The sequence below is a fragment of the Misgurnus anguillicaudatus genome, chromosome 13, assembly GCF_027580225.2.
Source record: "Misgurnus anguillicaudatus chromosome 13, ASM2758022v2, whole genome shotgun sequence".
In the NCBI taxonomy this organism is placed as follows: Eukaryota; Metazoa; Chordata; class Actinopteri; order Cypriniformes; family Cobitidae; genus Misgurnus; species Misgurnus anguillicaudatus.
This window is the reverse complement of record NC_073349.2, coordinates 34847921-34869307: the sequence shown is the minus strand read 5'-3', so window position 1 is coordinate 34869307 and position 21387 is coordinate 34847921. Positions and strand designations below refer to the sequence as shown.

General features: G+C 45.7%; 2 protein-coding genes across 2 annotated transcripts; one reads left to right on the top strand and one right to left on the bottom strand.

Annotated features, from left to right (window-relative positions):
- Window positions 1-7690: 7690 nt before the first annotated feature.
- Window positions 7691-10867, bottom strand: LOC129434987 (uncharacterized). Its single transcript, XM_055193528.2, has 9 exons — window positions 10593-10867; window positions 10279-10483; window positions 10079-10186; window positions 9859-9992; window positions 9580-9753; window positions 9263-9465; window positions 8930-9148; window positions 8499-8780; window positions 7691-8373 (listed from the first exon to the last, which is right to left on the bottom strand). The coding sequence occupies exons 1-8, from the start codon at window positions 10850-10852 to the stop codon at window positions 8605-8607; spliced, it is 1479 nt and encodes a 492-aa protein (XP_055049503.2). The 5' UTR covers window positions 10853-10867; the 3' UTR covers window positions 7691-8373; window positions 8499-8604.
- Window positions 10868-11275: 408 nt separating this feature from the next.
- LOC129434989 (uncharacterized) lies at window positions 11276-14696 on the top strand. Its single transcript, XM_073875679.1, has 4 exons — window positions 11276-12208; window positions 13182-13226; window positions 13689-13847; window positions 13923-14696. Exons 1-4 carry the CDS (start codon window positions 12193-12195, stop codon window positions 14693-14695), a joined length of 993 nt encoding a protein of 330 aa, XP_073731780.1. The 5' UTR covers window positions 11276-12192; the 3' UTR covers window position 14696.
- The last annotated feature ends 6691 nt before the right edge of the window (window positions 14697-21387 follow it).

Here is a 21387-nt window from a genome sequence, read left to right as displayed (position 1 = left end):
GGAGTTTAGGGTGCTGGATATGCGGATGCTGGAGTTTAGGATGCTGGATATGCGGATGCTGGATATGCGGATGCTGGAAATGCGGATACTGGAATTTTGGATACTGAATATGCGGATGCTGGAGTTTAGGATACTGGATATGCGGATACTGGAGTTTAGGATACTGGATATGCGGATACTGGAAATGCGGATACTGGAAATGCGGATACTGAAAATGCGGATACTGGAAATGCGGATACTGGATATGCGGATACTGGAGTTTTGGATTCTGGATATGCGGATACTGGAATTTTGGATACTGGATATGCGGATACTGGATATGCGGATACTGGATATGCGGATACTGGATATGCGGATACTGGATATGCGGATGCTGGAATTTTGGATACTGGATATGCGGATGCTGGAGTTTAGGATACTGGATATGCAGATGCTGGATATGCGGATACTGGATATGCGGATACTGGAGTTTTGGATACTGGATATGCGGATACTGGAATTTTTGATACTGGATATGCGGATGCTGGAGTTTAGGATACTGGATATTCGGATGCTGGAGTTTAGGATACTGGATATGCGGATACTGGAGTTTTGGATACTGGATATGCGGATACTGGAATTTTGGATACTGGATATGCGGATACTGGATATGCGGATGCTGGAGTTTAGGGTGCTGGATATGCGGATGCTGGAGTTTAGGGTGCTGGATATGCGGATGCTGGAGTTTAGGATGCTGGATATGCGGATGCTGGATATGCGGATGCTGGAGTTTAGGATACTGGATATGCGGATGCTGGAGTTTAGGATACTGGATATGCGGATGCTGGATTTTAGGATACTGGATATGCGGATGCTGGAGTTTAGGATACTGGATATGCAGATGCTGGAGTTTAGGATACTGGATATGCGGATGCTGGAATTTTGGATACTGTATATGAGGATGCTGGAATTTTGGATACTGGATATGCGGATTCTGGATATGCGGATACTGGAATTTTGGATACTGGATATGCAGATGCTGTAGTTTAGGATACTGGATATGCGGATGCTGGAATTTTGGATACTGGTTATGCGGATGCTGGAGTTTAGGATACTGGATATGCGGATACTGGATATGCGGATACTGGATCAGTGGGCAACATAACTTGGGGCCCCAAGGGGGCCAAGCCCAGGGGCCAAAAGTTGTTTTCCTCAATTGCAGACAAAGTAATTGGGCAGCAAGTGGGCCTGGAATACTTTGGCACTTGGGGCCCCCAGAGCTTGGGGCCCTCTAGGTCATTTGGCCCCCAGGGGCCCTCAGAGCCATAAATGGCAGTTCGTCAGTTTAATGTGCTAATGGGCAAAATAGTGGGCAAATGGTCAATGCATAAGTTGGCTGTGGGTGAAATATACTGTCAGTGGGCAACAAAACTTGGGGCCCCCAGGGGCCCTCAGAGGCATAAATGGCAGATGGGCAGTTTAATGTGCTAATGGGCAAAATAGTGGGCAAATGGTCAATGCTTAAGTTGGCTGTGGGTAAAATAAACTGTCAGTGGGCAACATAACTTGGGGCCCCAAGGGGGCCAAGCTCAGATGCCAAAAGTTGTTTTCCTCAATGGCAGACAATACTTTGGCACTTTGGGCCCCCAGAGCCTGGAGCCCTCTGTGTCATTTGGCCCCCAGGGGCCCATAGAGGCATAAATGGCAGATGGGCAGTTTAATGTGCTAATGGGCAAAATAGTGTGCAAATGGTCAATGCATAAATTGGCTGTGGGTGAAATAAACTGTCAGCGGGCAACATAACTTGGGGCCCCCAGGGGGACAAAATAATGAGTTAGGGGGAAGAATAATTGTTTGGTGGGAAGAGGGGGGTGGGGTCTTTTGGCCCTCGGGGGCCCGGAGCCCTCAAGCCATGTTGTGACAAAATAATGAGTTAGGGGGCAGAATAATGGTTTGGTGGGCAGAGGGGGGTGGGGTCTTTTGGCCCCTGGGGGCCCGGGGCCCTCAGGCCATGTTTTGACAAAATAATGAGTTAGGGGGAAGAATAATGGTTTGGTGGGCGGGGGGGTGGGGACTTTTGGCCCCTGGGGGCCCGGGGCCCTCAGGCCATGTTGTGACAAAATAATGGGTTAGGGGGATGAAAAGAGGGTCTGTGGGCAGGGGGGGCGGGGTCATGGGGCCCCCAGGGTCCCGGGGCCTTTGGTGCATTAAGTGACAAAATAGCAAGTTAGGGGGCAGAATAGTTGCTCTGCGGGCAGGGAGGGTGTGGCCATTCGCCCCAGAGGGCGTGGAACATTTTTCGATTTAGTGGGTCAGGGGGCAAAATAGTTGGTCTCTGGGCTGTGGGGGGGGTGGTTTGTCACGTCCCAGGGTGACACCCAGCATTTACATGATCTAAATGGGGTGTGGGATATTTCGGCGTACTCTGGCAATTTACTCGAATGGGATTCTGGCCCATTCAAATAAACTGGGACTGGACAGTGGGTGCACCACCTGGTGGATCCCCCCTGAACTGCAAGCTCAGGCCTCAAATAAAGTGTTACAAAAACGCCGGCCTGCACGGCCCCCCGGGGCCCGAGAGGCTCGGTGCGACCTTTCCCCCTCGCGGGGAGGGCCCACCGATGCGCCCGCGCCGCCGTCGGACCCCCGAAAAATTTTGGAAGCCCGGCGCGCACGTCCACGAACCGACGTCCGATTCCCCATTAGCTAACTGGAATGCGAGTGGCCTAACGTCGAGTTTAGGTTACTGGATATGCGGATACTGGAGTTTAGGATACTGGATATGCGGATACTGGAGTTTAGGAAACTGGATATGCGGATACTGGATATGCGGATGCTGGAATTTTAAATACTGTATATGAGGATGCTGGAATTTTGGATACTGGATATGCGGATTCTGGAAATGCGGATACTGGAAATACGGATACTGGATATGTGGATACTGGATATGCAGATACTGGAAATGCAGATACTGGAAATACGGATACTGGAAATGCGGATACTGGATATGCGGATACTGGATATGCGGATACTGAATATGCGGATACAGGAATTTTGGATACTGGATATGCGGATACTGGATATGTGGCGGATACTGGATATGTGGCGGATACTGGATATGCGGATACTGGATATGCGGATACTGGATATGCGGATGCTGGAATTTTGGATACTGGATATGCGGATGCTGGAGTTTAGGATACTGGATATGCGGATACTGGAGTTTAGGATACTGGATATGCGGATATTGGAAATGCGGATACTGGAAATGCGGATACTGGATATGCGGATACTCGCCTAAGGCCATTGCGTATCTACGTGCAATTTACTTAGTGACCATTTGGACGCTGGTTCGCGGTCGTTGCGCGCCGGCCCCCCGAAATTTTTGGGGGGTCAACCGGTGGTGTACGCGCGTCGGTGGCCCCCCCTCGTTACGGGAAAAAGTCTCGCCGAGCCATTTGGGCCCCGGGGGGCCACACGGGGGAGCGTTTTAGTTGAGCCCTTTTTTCGTGCCGGAGCTTGCAGTTCAGGGGAGATCCACCGGGCGGCGCAGCCATTGTCCAGTCCCAATGTATTTGAATGTGGCCAAAACCCATTCAAGTAAATTGCACGAGCACTATGAATTTTCCCACTCCCCATTTACATCATGTCAAGGTTGGGCGTCACCCTGGGTCACGAAACTCCACCCCCCCACAGCCCACAGACCCACTATTTTGCCCCCTGACCCACTAATTTCAAAAATTGTCCACGCCCTCTGGGGTGAATGGCCACACCCTCCCTGCCCACAGAGCAACTATTCTGCCCCCTAACCTGCTATTTTGTCACTTGATGTAACAAAGGCCCTGGGACCCTGGGACCCTGGGGGCCCCATGACCCCGCCCCCCCCTGCCCACAGACCCTCTATTCATCCCCCTAACTCATTTTTTTGTCACAACATGGCCTGAGGGCCCCGGGCTCCCAGGGGCCAAAAGACCCCACCCCCCTCTGCCCACGAAACAACTATTCTTCCCCCTAACTCATTATTTTGTCACATCATGGCCTGAGGGTCCCGGGCCCCCAGGGGCCAAAAGACCCCACCCCCCTCCGCCCACCAAACAACTATTCAGCAGAAAACTCACTATTTTGCCAAATGATGTGCTGACTGATTAACGTTTTTGCCCCTTAGCACATTAAACTGCCCACCTGCCATTTATGGCTCTGAGGGGCCCTGGGGGCCCCAAGTTATGTTGCCCACTGACAGTTTATTTCACCCACTGGCAACTTATGCATTGACCATTTGCCCACTATTTTGCCCATTAACACATTAAACTGCCCATCTGCCATTTATGGCTCTGAGGGCCCCTGGGGGCCCCAAGTTAAGTTGCCCACTGACAGTTTATTTCACCCACTGGCAACTTATGCATTGACCATTTGCCCACTATTTTGCCCATTAACACATTAAACTGCCCATCTGCCATTTATGGCTCTGAGGGCCCCTGGGGGCCCCAAGTTAAGTTGCCCACTGACAGTTTATTTCACCCACAGCCATCTTATGCATTGACCATTTGCCCACTATTTTGCCCATTAGCACATTAAACTGCCCATCTGCCATTTATGGCTCTGGGGGCCCCAAGTTATGTTGCCCACTGACAGTTTATTTCACCCACAGCCAACTTATGCATTGACCATTTGCCCACTATTTTGCCCATTAGCACATTAAACTTCCCATCTGCCATCTATGGCTCTGAGGGCCCCTTGGGGCCCCAAGTAATGTTGCCCACTGACAGTTTATTTCACCCACAGCCAACTTATGCATTGACCATTTGCCCACTATTTTGCCCATTAGCCCATTAAACTGCCCATCTGCCATTTATGGCTCTTGAGGGCCCCTGGGGGCCAAATGACACGAAGGGCCCCAAGCTCTGGGGGCCCCAAGTGCCAAATGATTCCAGGCCTACTATGTGCCCATTTACTTTGTCTGCCATTGAGGAAAACAACTTTTGGCCTCTGGGCTTGGCCCCCTTGGGGCCCCAAGTTATGTTTCCCACTGACAGTTTATTTCACCCACTTCCAATTTATGCATTGCCCATTAGCCCACTATTCTGCCCATTAGCCCATTAAACTGCCCATCTGCCATTTATGGCTCTGAGGGCCCCTGGGGGCCAAATGACCCAGAGGGCCAAGTGCCAAAGTGTTGCAAGCCCACTGGGTGCCCCAATTACTTTGTCTGTCATTGAGGAAAACATCTCTTGGCCTCTGGGCTTGGCCCCCTTGGGGCCCCAAGTTATGTTTCCCACTGTCAGTTTATTTTGCCCACTGCCAACTTATGCATTGACCATTTGCCCACTATTCTGCCCATTAGCCCATTAAACTGCCCATCTGCCATTTATGCCTCTATGGGCCCCTGGGGGCCAAATGACCCAGAGGGCCCCAGGCTCTGGGGGCCCCAAGTGCCAAAGTATTGTCTGCCATTGAGAAAAAAAACTTTTGGCCTCTGGGCTTGGCCCCCTTGGGGCCCCAAGTAATGTTGCCCACTGACAGTTTATTTCACCCACTTCCAATTTATGCATTAACCATTTGCCCACTATTTTGCCCATTAGCCCATTAAACTGCCCATCTGCCATTTATGGCTCTGAGGGCCCCTGGGGGCCCCAAGTTATGTTGCCCACTGACAGTTTATTTCACTCACAGCCAACTTATGCATTGACCATTTGCCCACTATTTTGCCCATTAGCACATTAAACTGCCCATCTGCCATTTATGGCTCTGAGGGCCCCTGGGGGCCAAATGACAAGGAGGGCCCCAGGCTCTGGGGGCCCCAAGTGCCAAAGTACTCCAGGCCCACTGGGTGCCCCAATTACTTTGTCTGTCATTGAGGAAAACATCTCTTGGCCCCTGGGCTTGGCCCCTTTGGGGCCCCAAGTTATGTTGCCCACGGTCAGTTTATTTTGCCCACTGCCAATTTATGCATTGCCCATTAGCCCACTATTCTGCCCATTAGCCCATTAAACTGCCCATCTGCCATTTATGGCTCTGAGGGCCCCTGGGGGCCAAATGACAAGGAGGGCCCCAGGCTCTGGGGGCCCCAAGTGCCAAAGTACTCCAGGCCCTCTGGGTGCCCCAATTACTTTGTCTGTCATTGAGGAAAACGTCTCTTGGCCCCTGGGCTTGGCCCCCTTGGGGCCCCAAGTTATGTTGCCCACTGACAGTTTATTTTGCCCACTGCCAACTTATGCATTGACCATTTGCCCACTTTTCTGCCCATTAGCCCATTAAACTGCCCATCTGCCATTTATGGCTCTGAGGGCCCCTGGGGGCCAAATGACCCAGAGGGCCAAGTGCCAAAGTGTTGCAGGCCCACCAGGTGCCCAATTGCTTAGTATGTCATTGAGGAAAACAACTTTTGGCCTCTGGGCTTGGCCCCCTTGGGGCCCCAAGTTATGTTGCCCACTGTCAGTTTATTTTGCCCACTGCCAATTTATGCATTGCCCACTGTCAGTTTATTTTGCCCACTTCCAATTTATGCATTGCCCATTAGCCCACTATTCTGCCCATTAGCCCATTAAACTGCCCTTCTGCCATTTATGCCTCTATGGGCCCCTGGGGGCCAAATGACCCAGAGGGCCACAGGCTCTGGGGGCCCCAAGTGCCAAAGTATTGTCTGCCATTGAGGAAAAAAACTTTTGGCCTCTGGGCTTGGCCCCCTTGGGGCCCCAAGTAATGTTGCCCACTGACAGTTTATTTCACCCACTTCCAATTTATGCATTGACCATTTGCCCACTATTTTGCCCATTAGCCCATTAAACTGCCCATCTGCAATTTATGGCTCTGAAGGCCCCTGGGGGCCCCAAGTTATGTTGCCCACTGACAGTTTATTTCACCCACAGCCAACTTATGCATTGACTATTTGCCCACTATTTTGCCCATTAGCACATTAAACTGCCCATCTGCCATTTATGCCTCTTTGGGCCCCTGGGGGCCAAATGACCCAGAGGGCCCCAGGCTCTGGGGGCCCCAAGTGCCAAAGTATTGTCTGCAATTGAGGAAAACATCTTTTGGCCCCTGGGCTTGGCCCCCTTGGGGCCCCAAGTTATGTTGCCCACCGACAGTTTATTTTGCCCACTGCCAACTTATGCATTGACCATTTGCCCACTTTTTTGCCCATCTGCCATTTATGGCTCTGAGGGCCCCTGGGGGCCAAATGACCAAGAGGGCCCTACGCTCTGGAGGCCCCAAGTGCCAAAGTGTTGCAGGCCCACCGGGTGCCCAATTGCTTTGTCTGTCATTGAGGAAAACGACTTTTGGCCCCTGGGCCTGGCCCCCTTGGGGCCCCCAAGTTATGTTGCCCACTGTCAGTTTATTTTGCCCACTGCCAATTTATGCATTGACCATTTGCCCACTATTTTGCCCATTAGCCCATTAAACTGCCCATCTGCCATTTATGGCTCTTGAGGGCCCCTGGGGGCCAAATGACACGAAGGGCCCCAGGCTCTGGGGGCCCCAAGTGCCAAATTACTCCAAGCCCACTGGGTGCCTCAATTACTTTGTATGTCATTGAGGAACACAACTTTTGGCCCCTGTATAACAATACTACAATTGTGTGTTATACACACACACACACACACACACACACAAAGAGAGAGACCATTGCAATGCACAAAAAGTATACAATTTATTAGGGTAAAACTAGCAGGTGAATTCCTTTTTAGAACACAACTGTATTGTATGAAAAATGTATAACATTTATTAAAGTGCACAACAGAAAAACACACAAATGTAAACAGTGGTAAAAAATTAAGCACAGGTGTTGTAGAGGCCCTCTAAAATATGACATATTTTATATATCATTATGGTTAATTGTTTAAAAAAAAAAATATTTCCAACATAGCCAATATACACACACAAAGGGAGAGACCATTGCTATGCTATTTTAGTGTCCCTGCTAAAAGCTGCTGCTAGTTAAACTTTATAACAACTGTGTTTCAGTAAAAAAGTATTCGATTTATTAGAGTGGGCATCAGAAATACACAAACCATACAAGAAACACACAGAATGGTTTAAGGCTATTAATACTTCTGAGCAAGTTAAACATTAAAGTAATTAAAGCAATTCACAAGCTTAAAACTCTCACTTTTTTAAAGAACACAACTGTATTTTATGAAAAGTGTATAAAATGTATTAAAGTGCAAAACAAAAATACACCAAAAAATTATAAACAGAAGTACAAGAAATTAAGCACAGGTGTTGGCGAGGAAGTGCACGACACATGTCTCTGAAAGACCAAGACCAAGCCTAATCATCCAGCCAGTCCAGGTCCAGGCCCTCTCCACGGAAGGACTTCCGTTTCACTCCGTAGTTGAAACACAACTCTGTGCCCACACTGATGTCCTGCAGTGCCCTGAAGAGAATGGTGTCCTTAGAAATATAGAAATATATATACTTTATTAATAATTTGCAGGAAATTAGTGTGATGGCAGCTTCAAGATACACTCAACACCATACATGCACTTAGAACATAGCCATAAATTAGGTTAAAATACCTTTTCCTCTCCATTCACACGCAGCCTGCAGTGAAAGGGCTTCAGGTTAGGCGCCCTCGCAGAGTGGTTAATCCGCCTGCCCACAGTGTCTGTAGCAGGGTGGCATTCACAGGGGAAGGTCTGGGCATCCACGCACAGGTCTCTCTGTCCAGCCTTGAAGAAAAACAGGTACCCGGTCATTCAGTCCTTCCATCTTGGCCCTCCCTTCAGCCCCTGAGATGACCCTGCCATGGTAGTCACAGACAATGTCGTGCTGGGAGAACTGCCGGGTCGCAACGACTCCTATAAAAAAGAGTTTTATTTTTTGAGTTAATGAATAAACACTACATGTAGACAAACAGTTCATAATTTAAATTCAGGTCTTGATGAAGTTCATGGCTGCTAAAATGAAATTTTACATTATGTCCTGCACAAATGAAAGGTTTCCGTACCTAAACCTTGCTTGGCACCGAAGTCTTTGATGGCCAGGCCTGACCAGGTCTGCTGAGATACACAGCTGAGGATGAACTTGTCATCTTCAACTGCTACCTTCGTGGGTGGCACCCACAGCCGTTCGATGTCCTCCGGCTTAGGACAGTTGACCTTCCAGCCCTCCTGCATGATAAGGCGTGCCACCTTTGCTGCCGAAGGCTTGCGGACTGTGAAATGTGCTGAAAGACAGAATTAAAACATGTTACTCTTGCGAGTCACTTGTAACTGTAAATTAATGGCATAGTTTTGAGTTAATTAGTGACAATGCTCTAATGATGGATTCGGAGACTTACACAGCAGATATTCCTGTCTCTGGGCATACTGGGTGATCCTCCACTTGTCATAAAAAACGCGGTCATCTGGAAAACCAGATTCGACCCGCTTCTTCTTGGATGGTGGCTGACCCTCGATGGAAACAGGAAATCTGGCCACAAACTCAATAAAGTCCTTCTGTGCTGTACCGCTGGAGGTCAAAGATGTCTCATCCACGGAAGTCCTGTAAATGTAAGGAATACAAGGTTTATAATATTACATTTTGCACATGAAATTTAGCAAGATGTCATTCACTTTTTTTGTATGAGTTATGCCCTGGTTGAATAAAGAGACATACCTGGACAATGACTCAAGCAGCAGAGCTGCGTCGACGACATCCTGAGGCTGAAATGCACCAGCGCTGAGGCCCAGGTAATGCTGCAATGCTCCCTGTTGTTGCACCGGGAGCTTTTCTGCAGCCGCCTCAACAGCCCCTCGCACACACTGGGAAGAGAAAGGAGCCAGCTTGTACCTGCAGGGGAAAAAAAGTAAATGTTAATTGTGATGTGACTGTGATGAGGTAAGAAGCACTTAAGTGTATCACACACATGCACATGGACCTGTGTTGGGCACTTACAATTTATGGAACCGATTCATGTCCCGTGAGACACTGTGAACATCCACGCCGGACGACGAGACAAAGAAGGTCTTGCAAAGCTTTTCAGACTGAACGCTCTCAGGCCTGATGGTGGTGAAGTACAGCTCCAAGCACTACAAAAAAGTTATTAGTTATTAAAGTTATTAAATGTAAAACAATGGTGATAAGCCATCAACAGTTCGATCGTTGTAAAACTTACAGCTTGCTCTTCTTGGGTCAGAGCGATCTGCATACTCGAGGTTGTGCCCCTTTGTACGCCAATCACAACCCTGTCACCCAGCTCGGTCCTGTTCACCCACTCTGAATCCTGGAAAATATTGAAAAGGTGTTATTTACACATGCATAAGTGTGCCATTATTACAGCTTAAAGGGTAAACCAGTTAAAATGTATGAACTTACAGTCAAGGCTTCCACAGCTCGTGGACGCTGCATGTGGACAAACACCAACAGCGCCTCGCAGTAGTAACGGTACAGCGTCTTGTGGGTGCTGGAGAGCTCTCTGCCCACCTGGACGTCCCTCTGGATCCTGAGCACGTCTGACTTTGCCACTCGCAAAATCTTCTGGCAGTCTGTTATGGCAGGAGCCCACCTTTTAACGACCCGGCTGTTTGGAGCATAGCAGACAAGACAATTAAAGTTATTGAAAAAATGCTAAGTTAGAAAAGCATTTAAATTAAAGCATTTCAGCTAAAGCATTTAAGTATTGCCCTTACGTTTGAGGAAGATCAGACGGACCAGCAACAGCAGCTTCTTCTTCCAGGTCACCGTCAGACTCAGAGTCCCGGGGCTGGTTCATGATGAAAAAACCACGTCTAAGAAGCTCCTTGACCATGGTGACCCGAGAGCGTCTGTCAGGCAGGAGAACACAGAGCTGGTTGAAGTCCCAGGTCCTGTTGTTGTAGACCCAGTCTCTGCCCGAAGCTTTGGCTCTCTGAACTTCAGCTGCTCTTTCCTCAGGCGTGCTGTTCTTCATGCACACCTTGGCCAGATGAACAGAGAGATGGTCCTGGGGTTTGTGGCACAGCAAGCAGTGCACAAAGGTGCGGTCAACAGACCTTCAAGACAAAATGACATGATATAGATTATTCTCCTTCTTTTACATTTTTAACATTAGATTTTTACTGAGTTTAAAAGAAAAAAAAACAAGTTTTTTATGTTTTTTGTTATCAAAATAAAGCTCACCCTTACGAAAATTATGAATAGTTTTTCAACCATGGTTAGTGTAGTAAAACCATGGTTTTGTTAATTTGTAATCAATACACCAAAAAACATGGTTACTATGCTTTTAACACAATAAAACCATGGTTAGGGCACTTAAAAGGCAACATAAATAGTTATGTTTATACTCTCTAAATGGTTTAGATAAAGGGTTTAGACTATGAGGTCTAACATTCGTTATGGCTGTGCCCTGTGGCTGGTTGGGTTATTTGAACAAAGATGAAATGTTTTCACGCAGATTCACCCCCAATAAATGACGCGCTAATGGTACTCATTCATAATGAGTTAATTAAAAGCAGGCTTTTCAGAACAATGCACAAATGTTCAACTAATAAATCAATGACAAGCTAACGGTCATCTGTAGGTCTTCTAACCTCTACTCATTTGTCACGGTCTCCGTGGATCGCTAGTCTCATCAAGTTTCGACACCCATTGTAAGCCCGCGCCTGTCGTTCCGTGGCACGTTGCTGCCATCTGCCGGGCATCTAATAGCCTAAAATGATCTGTAAATCGCCTTCAGATACCCCCTATGACCGCTACTCAGGCTGGACCGTCATCCTTCTTTGCTGAGTGTGCTTAAAGTCAGCGGGGTACCGCGTACCGCATATGGTTTTAATGTTTAACGCATACATCAGTACCGGCCTTACGGGCAATTGGAAGCCCTTTTTCATTAGTCACGGTCTCCATCGATCACCGATGTCAAGTTTCAACAGACCATTGTATGCCAGAGTCGGTATTTACGCGGTGCGTTGCCGCCATCTATCGGCCATCTAATCGCCTAAAAATTCATCGTTAAATCACACATATTTATTTATTTATTATATTATTAATATTATATTATTTGCCATAGCTACGATCGGCTGTTTTAGTTATACCTATTATAAGAGTCAGGTATATCCATAAACCGCTTTCATTTAACATTTTAAAACTCGTATAATCCAACATTACAAAGCATCCGCCCCTCTGATGCGTCTATGACGTCACCTGCCTATCCTTTGATATAAAAACACAAAGACCCGCTTTCCGGCCTTTTAAAACTACGGGACTACATTGCTTTTTACTACTTTTGGGCCTTTTAAGTCTGCGTCGGCAAAAATGGATCGTTCTACAGGTAAGACAAGTTAATTAAATTTCTGCTGGCGATTTCAACATTTTATTTAGCTTTTTTTTTATTTTAATTTTATTTTCTCATTTCTTATTAATTAAAACACCGCCATACATGTGATTTTCTGATTGTGTTTTTACTACGTCTATGGGTATACAATTAAGTTAAGCTGTCTCTAACTTAATGGCCGACTGAGTTAAACCGGACGTAAACATATGAGCTTTTATTATGGCATATTCCGGCCTTGCTATTAACTTATGTTGTACACTCGAGGGTATATTTGTGAAAACTACGATTTTCTCCCATATCGCTCATCATTTGCAATATCGCTAAAATTATCAGCACACGGGCTATTTTCCGATGTGTGTTTTAATGCTGGCAATATTATAAAATTAAGCTTCTGAAAACTCATGTCTCTTAACTTAGCGTTAGGCTAAGCTAAACCGGCTATGTCGCGCAACAATGACGTAGCATGAGGCTGATGACGCCGATATCATAGGACGCTTGACTATTGCTACAATTTTAGATAAGCTAGTTGTTAACGGTCGTTAATTTTACCGGAAATTGTTTTATTCATTTAGAAATCATTTAGATTTTTGGTGGCAGTCGGTATAGGGCTTCGCTAGCGCGTTAGCCATTTGTTGTGAAGCGGGGCCGCCATGCGGTCGCCATTTTGGAATGAAGCGTGGCTGCCATGCGTAGCGACCATTTTGGAATGAATATTCTCAGTCACAATGTGGTGCTATGGTCAAAGTTGGCCGGTAGAGGGAGACATGGGACTTCATATGCCACCTTTTCATCTTGTAGATGAGCTCGGTGTTAAGCTGCAGGTCGCCCGCTCTGCATATGTAAAAGTCTATATTAAGCTGCCTAGATCTCTTCGCGTCTCTATGCATCGCGAGATATCTCTCTGTAAACCCAACTATATTAATTATATAATTATTTTAAATGTTTTAATGATAACACGCGTGTTTCTTAGGTAACGCTACATGCCACGGCGCCCTTATTGACTTTCAAGGTGTTTGTAAGTATCTAATTGTCTTAATATCTTTTTGCAGAAAATAAAATGTAATTATTTGCAGTAGTCAATTATGCTTGAAAAATCTAATTTAAATCTCTTTTAAAATTCAGAGACTGCTATTTTAATAGTGTAATACTAATTATTTATTTGAAATGGTGACTATACCTCTACACATCAATTTAAATTTTTTATTTATTTATCTTTGCTTATTTTTATTTTATATATTTATTATTATTAAATTATTTTAATTTATTTTAAATTTTAATTTATATTTTTATTTTATTTTTATTTATTTATTTATTTATTTATTTATTTATTTATTTATTTAAATTTACATTTTAAATTTAATTTATAGTTTACATTTTTTAAATTTTTTATTTTTATTTTATTTTTAATTTTTTTTTTTTTTTTTTTTTTTTTTTTTTTTTTTTTTTTAATTTTTATGGTAAAATGCTTGATTATCAGGTTTTGCCGATTCGACCACGGATGATGTTCCCCGCGAACCGAGTGATGATCAGATCATAGACCTGACCATCGAACACGAGGAGGAAGTGATAGAACTTTCAGATCCCTTGTGGGAGGAGGGGTTCAACGGCGACGAGGCAGAGGTCCTACCGCTATACGGTGAGCCATCTTTTGACTCTTTGAATATAAACGGTAGTCACAGCTCACTTATTTCTGTCATGTTTACTCACGCAGAAAACTGTCTTGGGTGTAACGAATGTGAGCCCGGCTGTAGCACCTCGCAGCAGAACGGTTGGGATCGGACATCTGGGGCTAGCGAGCATAGCGCGAATGTTGACGATGATGATGATGAGGCGGACTGGTCCAGGTCGCAGATAAACGCTTGGGATCAAGCCTCGTGGTCCAGCTACAACGGGTTACCGGCTAGTGGTCAACAGACTCCGAACAGTATCCGGCATTCCGTTGACGAAAATAACGAATGGGATCAAGCCTCCTGGTCCAGCTACATCGGGTCACCGGCTAGTGGTCAACAGACACCGAACAGTATCCGGCCTTCCGTTGACGAAAATAACTCGTGGGATCAAGCCTCGTGGTCCAGCTACATCGGGTCACCGGCTAGTGGTCAACAGACTCCGAACAGTATCCAGCCTTCCGATGACGAAAATAACGATGAAAGCTTAGAACAGGTTGAAAATCCTCAACGGTTTCATGAATTTGAGAACAGAATACTGGCTCGAATTGAAGAGCTTAGTAACCAGCTTCATAGCAGATTAGACACTTTCGACCACCAACTACGACAGATTTATGGGCAGCATGATTCTCATGGTGCCGGGCTAGATAGACAACATGCAACCATAGAGGAAATAGCTCATGATTTACGCCACCAAATTCAGGCTGCAGAAAATTCATTCAGGCGTTTGCACGACTTAACATTTGAGCAGATGAGAGAAAGACAGCTAATGTTTGAAGCCGTTTGTGCTATGTTTTTCCCAATATTTTATCCATAGTACAATTTTTATATGATAAACATACCATTTTTACTCTTTTCTATATCCATTGCTATTTTTACGCATGTTTAGCTATTTTTATACCCTCCTGTTTAAGAAATAAGCATTAATCTACCTCAGGTTTTACTGTTTATTCTGTTTTAGCATTTATTTTGTTTTTATCTAGCATATATCTACATCATGTTTTAACATTTATTTTGTTTTTATCTACCTCATGTTTTACCATTTTACCGTTTATCTGCTTTTTGTAACATCTGAAAATTAATGTACAATGGATGATAAAAATTGTTCAGACGTTGCACATGGCAGTCATTCTCTTTCAGATCAGTCACAGAGTACAGCGCCCGAAGAGTCCGGTAGGTCGCCACATCAATTGTTAAATGCTTATGCAAATTCCGAGTCGTCGCAGCAAATCATACATTTTGATTCGGACCCTCAACTACGAGAACTGCTAAATACACTTTACACATACACACACCAAGATGGCGGCGCGCTACCAAGCACCTCAGGTCCATCTACTACCTCAGCTCCCCCTACAGACGCTATCGATCCCATACAGACCCCCCCTTCCGATACGCCGCCGCTGAGCAGAGCCGATATCGAGGCATTGATACGAGATGGCGGAATCGTAAACGACTTTCACGTTTATCCGAGACCTCGTTTCAATAGCGTGGAATTGCAAAGATCGATGAATCTGAGAGAGATTAGAGCCGCAGATTTAGCGTCGTTTCACATACGCCTGCATGACACCATGAACGAATTGGTAACATTCGCTAGACGAATCGGTGGCGACGGTAGTGTAATCAATTTGTCCCTAAGGGGGCCTAGTCTCAAATCCGACGTATCTGTAATTTTATCCCAGGGGAATAATTACGACGTCACGTTATTTACAGATCAAATTGAAAAAATTTTACAAAGCGACGAGCGGCTATTGTGTGACGATATGGTCGAGATAGGCGCTACCGTGGCGATGAACAGACAGGGGGGCGTTCGACGCAAACTTACGGATTTGGCTCTGGACCAGGTGGTCAAAAGAAAAAAGACGAGTTTGTTTTGTCCTATGAATATCTCTAATAATTTGTGCTTCTCTATCTGTCTCGCACATTTTCTCGATCCCGCGCTACCTGAGAGCGAACTGGAAAGACGTGCCGCGGTTATTCAGAACGACGCGGGGTTCTCTATTCAAGACAAGATCAGCCTTTGCGACATAGAGAAGTTTGAAAGACTGTTTGACATCAAAATAGTAGTTTTTTACAGAACGTCCGATGGACCTGTAGAAACATTCGCAAATCAGAGCGAGCCGCATCCAAAAACGTTGCACCTCTATTTACACGACGAACACTTTTACACGATTCTCAATCTAAAGGCGTTCATCGGTTCCGACTACGTATGCGAGTTCTGTTATAAAGGCTACAGCAACCTTAAGCACCATCACTGTAGTCGCGTCTGCAACGTGTGTTTCGACCCCGATTGCCACAAACACCGTGCAAGAACAGTGCATTGCGTCGATTGTTTGCGATTTTGCAAATCCGATTACTGTTACAAAGCTCACAAAAAGATACCCCAGGGTAGAGATCGCGTGCCGTGCGATATGACGAAATACTGTAAATTGTGCAACAGACGGTACGATGTCCCAGGGGCTGTAGATAAGCACCAATGCAAGCCTTTCCAATGCGTCCATTGCGGCGAAGATCTTGGGACCGAGGGGATGCATCAGTGCTTTATTCGCCCTATAAATCCCAAGGATACTAGCGAGAAATACATCTTCTACGATTTTGAAACCCGTTACGAAAACGGAAAACACGTCGCCAACTTTGTATGCGCGATCACTTTTCAAGGTGAGCAATTTGTAGCGGAAGGGCCGTACTGCGTATCGTACCTAATCAACCATTTCAGGCAGCGTCGGTACAAAGGCTACACTTTCATAGCCCACTATGCGTCCAAATTCGATTCTTTTCTCATTTTGGAATATTTTTGCAAAGCGGGGCTTACGTTGGACATCATCATGCAAGGGTGTAAATTAATCTACATGTACGATGATGCGTATGCTCAGAGATATATCGACAGCTACTCTTTCATACCAATGGCTTTGTCTAAGATGCCAGCAGCTCTAAACTTGACTACGACGGAAAAAGGGTACTTTCCCCATCATTTCAACAGGGTGGAAAACGAAAGCTATGTAGGCCCCTACCCAGATAAAAAGTTCTACGGCTACGATAACATGACCGACAAAAACCAGGCAAAGTTTGACGAGTGGTACGCCACCGTTACGGGGAAACTCTTTGACTTTAAGAAAGAGCTTAAAGAGTACGGCGTGAACGACGTGGTCTTATTACGCGAAGGTTGTATGAAATACCGCGAAGCATTCATCGCATGCACCAAGCTCGATCCCTTCAACTTTACAACGCTGGCTAGTTGTTGTATGGGCGTGTTTAAAACGCATTATCTCGACAGTAAGACGTTGGCTCTTACGCACAATAACGCGTACGTTCAAAAGAGTAAGACTTACTCGAACGCTTCGATCGAATGGCTCGAGTATGTTAAAAAGACTCGAAACTTGGACATTCACCATGCCCTGAATCACGGCGAAGTGTCTATCGGCAAATATTACCTGGACGGGTTTGCTGAAATCCAAGGTGCGCGATACGGTTTCGAATTCGCTGGATGCATCCATCACGGGCATTGCTGCCGCTATCCCGAGCATTACACGCATCCCATGTCGGGCGTGCCCTACGCCGTTCTCAGGAGACAGTTTGACGAAAAAGTCGATATTCTGCAGAACGCGTACGGGTTAAAAATTGAGGTAATGTGGGAGTGCGAATGGACTAAAATGAAACGCCACGATCCCTCGGTAAAAGAATTTATGAGCACCTACTCTGCTCCAGAGAGACTGAAGCCCAGGGACGCCCTTTTTGGCGGTCGTACGAACGCCTACAAACTCTATCACAAAACGGCGGAAGGTGAAAAAATAAGCTACGTCGATTTCACCAGCTTGTATCCCTTCTGTCAGTCTACGAAAACCTACCCCATCGGTCACCCCGAAATCATTTTCAATGATTTCGAGCCGATTGAAAACTACTACGGCCTTATTAAGGCCGTCGTGTACCCTCCCCGTAAATTGCTGCACCCCGTACTCCCGTATAGATGCAATGGAAAATAATTTTTTCCGCTGTGTCATACTTGCGCGCATGCTGAAAATCAGACGTCGTGCTGCGGTCACACGGATGAAGAAAGGGCGCTTTCAGGTTGCTGGGTCAGTATTGAGCTTCTGAAGGCCGTCGAGAAGGGATACGTGATCGCTAGGATCGACGAAGTATGCCATTTCCCCCAACGCTCCGATACGTTGTTTCGTGATTACGTGAAAACGTTTTTGCAATTGAAACAACAAGCGTCCGGTTACCCCTCGAACGTCGTCACGGACGCGGACAAAGCAAAGTACATTCGAGATTATTACAAAAAAGAGGGGATTCATCTCGACCCTGAAAAGATCAGTTACAACCCCGCTCAGAGATCCATCAATAAACTACTGCTGAACTCTCTTTGGGGTCGCTTTTCTATGCGCGAGAACCTCCCCAAAACGCTACTCGTGAAAAAACCCGCAGAATTCACCAGAATTGTCTTCAACGGAATCGCAGGGTTGAAATATTTCACGTTCGTCTCGGACGACGTAGCGCTCGTTCAGTTTCAAAAACCCGAAGGCGATTTGTGTAAAACAAACGACATTAACGTGTTCGTAGGGGCATTTACGACCGCTCACGCGCGACTGGAGTTGTACGACCTCATGGATAAACTCGGCGATCGTTTGTTATACTCCGACACAGACAGCGTTATATTCGTTTCTAGGGACGGTGACTGGGATCCTCCGCTGGGGGATTATCTGGGGGAGCTGACGAACGAATTGGACGATGGTGATTTCATAACAGAGTTCTGCTCTAGCGGACCAAAGTCTTACGGCTATCGTACCGCTAAAGGAAAGGTAACCATGAAGGCTAAGGGAATAACATTAAATGCCAAAAATTCTCAAACGATCCGATTAGACACTCTGATTGATCTGGTTGACGGGTATGCTAAATCGCGCGATAACTCGAGTTGCCTCCTGGCACACACTGAAAACATTGTGAGAGATAAAAAGCATCTCACGCTGCACAACAAATCAGTCGTCAAAAGGTTCAGGCCTGTATATACCAAACGAAGACTCTTGGCCGACTTCAACACTCTTCCTTATGGCTACTGATCACAGGGGGACGCGGGAGGCCTCTAATTTTGATTTCAGACTCCAACACCCTTTCTCATGCGTCATCAGTGGCCCATCGAATTCAGGAAAGTCTTTTTTTGTTAAACTGTTGTTGGAAAATGCAACGAATGTGATTTCTAAAAAGATTGACCGCATTGTGTTTTTGTACGATTGTTGGCAACCTCTGTATGATGAACTGCTTAAAATGTACAACATTAAATTTATCGAAGGAATACCGCAGAGTCTGAATGATGATGATTTATTCCCAAATGATCAGAATTCGTTACTCGTGCTAGACGACTGTATGGACGAGGCAAGCGCAAACAAGGAGGTCCAAAAGGTTTTTACTCAGTATGTCCACCATCGAAATCTCAGCGCTATATATATTGTCCAGAATTTATTTGCTCAAGGGAAATCCAGTAGAACCATCAGCTTGAACACCAATTATTTGATTCTGTTTAAAAACCCCCGCGACGCCAATCAGGTCGCGGTGCTGGGACGTCAAATGTATCCCGGTAATGCAAAATATTTTATGGAGTGTTATCACGACGCGACCAGCCAGCCCTTTGGATATTTATTGATAGACTATAAAGCGAAAACTCCTGAACAATATCGTCTCAGAACCGGGTTGCTTTCCGACAGCCAAGTGGTTTCTCTCCCGAAAAAAAGAAGACCGTAATCGATCGTCATGTCTGCCCGACTTTGCAAACATTTGCCCCTGTTGAAGCTGATACATAAGGCTACGCCTAAACAGAGGCTACTTATTTTACAATCGGCGTCCGACGAGCTCATTTTAACGCTGTGCGAAGTAGCTCTTAACATCTTATACGGCACGATTCCTATTAGACCCAAAGACTATTGCAAGCTGAAAAAGAGAAAAGCGGAAATTAAATTGGTAGCCGATAAAAAAATCAGCCTGTCTACCAAGAAGCGCGTTTTCAACCAGAAGGGCGGATTTCTTTTGCCTCTCCTCAGTGTGGCGGTGCCCTTTATTTCCAGCTTAATAGCTTCTAGAACGGGGTGAATATGGAGTATGCTGAGAAAATGTATTTAGTGCCACGCCATCAGCTGGACAAGCTGAAATCTGAAAACGTTCGAGAGAACATTCAGCAAGTTGTCGAAAATGATCTGGACGCTTCCATACGAAACATTTTACTAAGGTCTGATTTGGATCAATATGAGAAAGTCAAACTTTACTCCAACATCCTGACGAGGTATTTAGCGGTTGTTAAACAAGGAGACCAAGAGAGCGCCGCTTTAACGCTGTCCTTACCGCAAACCACCAGCGCCAGCGACGATCACAAAGACGCCAAAGACGATGCAACGATGGACGCGGTTGCTGACGAAGTGGTGAAGAACGTGCCCTCTAGAAGCGTGAAAAACAGTCGCTACATATTAGAAAAAATGACCAAAGCTAAAGATTTGTCTACGTGGAACACATCGGGGGAGTTTGTGTTTAAGGGCCGCGCTATTCCGGGGTCACACATGCTCGATTTGATAAAAAGCGTCACTAACCCCCAAAAGGTCAGAGACGAGCGAAGACCGTTGGGATGGAGCGAGTTTCTACAAGCCTTTGCCGAATTAAACATACCGTTTTCTACAGTTCCGAGTCAACATGTTAGACGAGCGATTCATTCCTTAAGAGGAACGCCTTCGCGGTCTACCTCTACGATAACTCATTCTAAAAAAGCTTTGAAGCGTTTACACGCGTCTACGCCTCGATCCGATGTTTCAGAATTAATGTTTAAATCACCTTCTATCGAACGAAGAACATGGATGGAATTTTAATGTACTATTGCAGAATTTTATAATAAAAACAGTAAACATAGAATGTCTTTGAGTCTTAATTTAAATACGCCATAATCTCATTAATTGAAAAAGCATGCACATGAATTACAAGTCTGGATGCACATATTCATTTTGTCCTTATCATATTTTTCATTCCTACGTAAGCGTTTCACAAAAAGCGAAACCATTCTATCATTTTTAATATAATCATTGCTATAAAACTTCATCACATCGCTATAGTCACGACCTCTGATTAAATGATAGAGAAAAAACACACAGTGCTGGCCGCAAACATCCGTTGTGAGATCTTGAACTTGTCTCCCCGAAAAGAATATATTTGAGCTGTTGAGCGCTAAAAAGTTTTTGATGGTGTATGGGAATCGCTCATCCTCGGGCGGGTTTCCGAAGCTGTCGAAAAAATACGATGAGCCCTCTCGATCGAAATAAACGGCTATCCAGTGTTCGCCCGGCAGCTCCGACGGGTGAGTGTTGATTATAGCCATCGAGGGTAAGATCCTTAGTGGTCTTTCGGGAAGTTGATCGCACGGGAGCACTCCGAGGAAATGAGTGTTACATGAAATTTTGTCCATGATGGCCGTGAGCTGTAAAGTATTCATTTCGCTCAATAATAATCGACCATGACCTGTCTGCGGTTTGAAATTTGTATGAT

What these genes read in the sequence shown, in the direction of transcription:
- LOC129434989 (XM_073875679.1), top strand. An exon ending in TATTGACTTTCAAGGTGTTT is followed by an intron (nt 13,227 to 13,688) that starts GTAAGTATCTAA and finishes CTTGATTATCAG; the next exon opens with GTTTTGCCGATTCGACCACG. An exon ending in AGAGGTCCTACCGCTATACG is followed by an intron (nt 13,848 to 13,922) that starts GTGAGCCATCTT and finishes TTACTCACGCAG; the next exon opens with AAAACTGTCTTGGGTGTAAC.
- LOC129434987 (XM_055193528.2), bottom strand. Translation starts at nt 10,852, where the DNA reads ATGAAGAACAGCACGCCTGAGGAAAGAGCAGCTGAAGTTCAGAGAGCC. An exon ending in TGACCCAAGAAGAGCAAGCT is followed by an intron (nt 9,993 to 10,078) that starts GTAAGTTTTACA and finishes ACTTTTTTGTAG; the next exon opens with TGCTTGGAGCTGTACTTCAC. An exon ending in CGGTGCCAAGCAAGGTTTAG is followed by an intron (nt 8,781 to 8,929) that starts GTACGGAAACCT and finishes TCTTTTTTATAG; the next exon opens with GAGTCGTTGCGACCCGGCAG.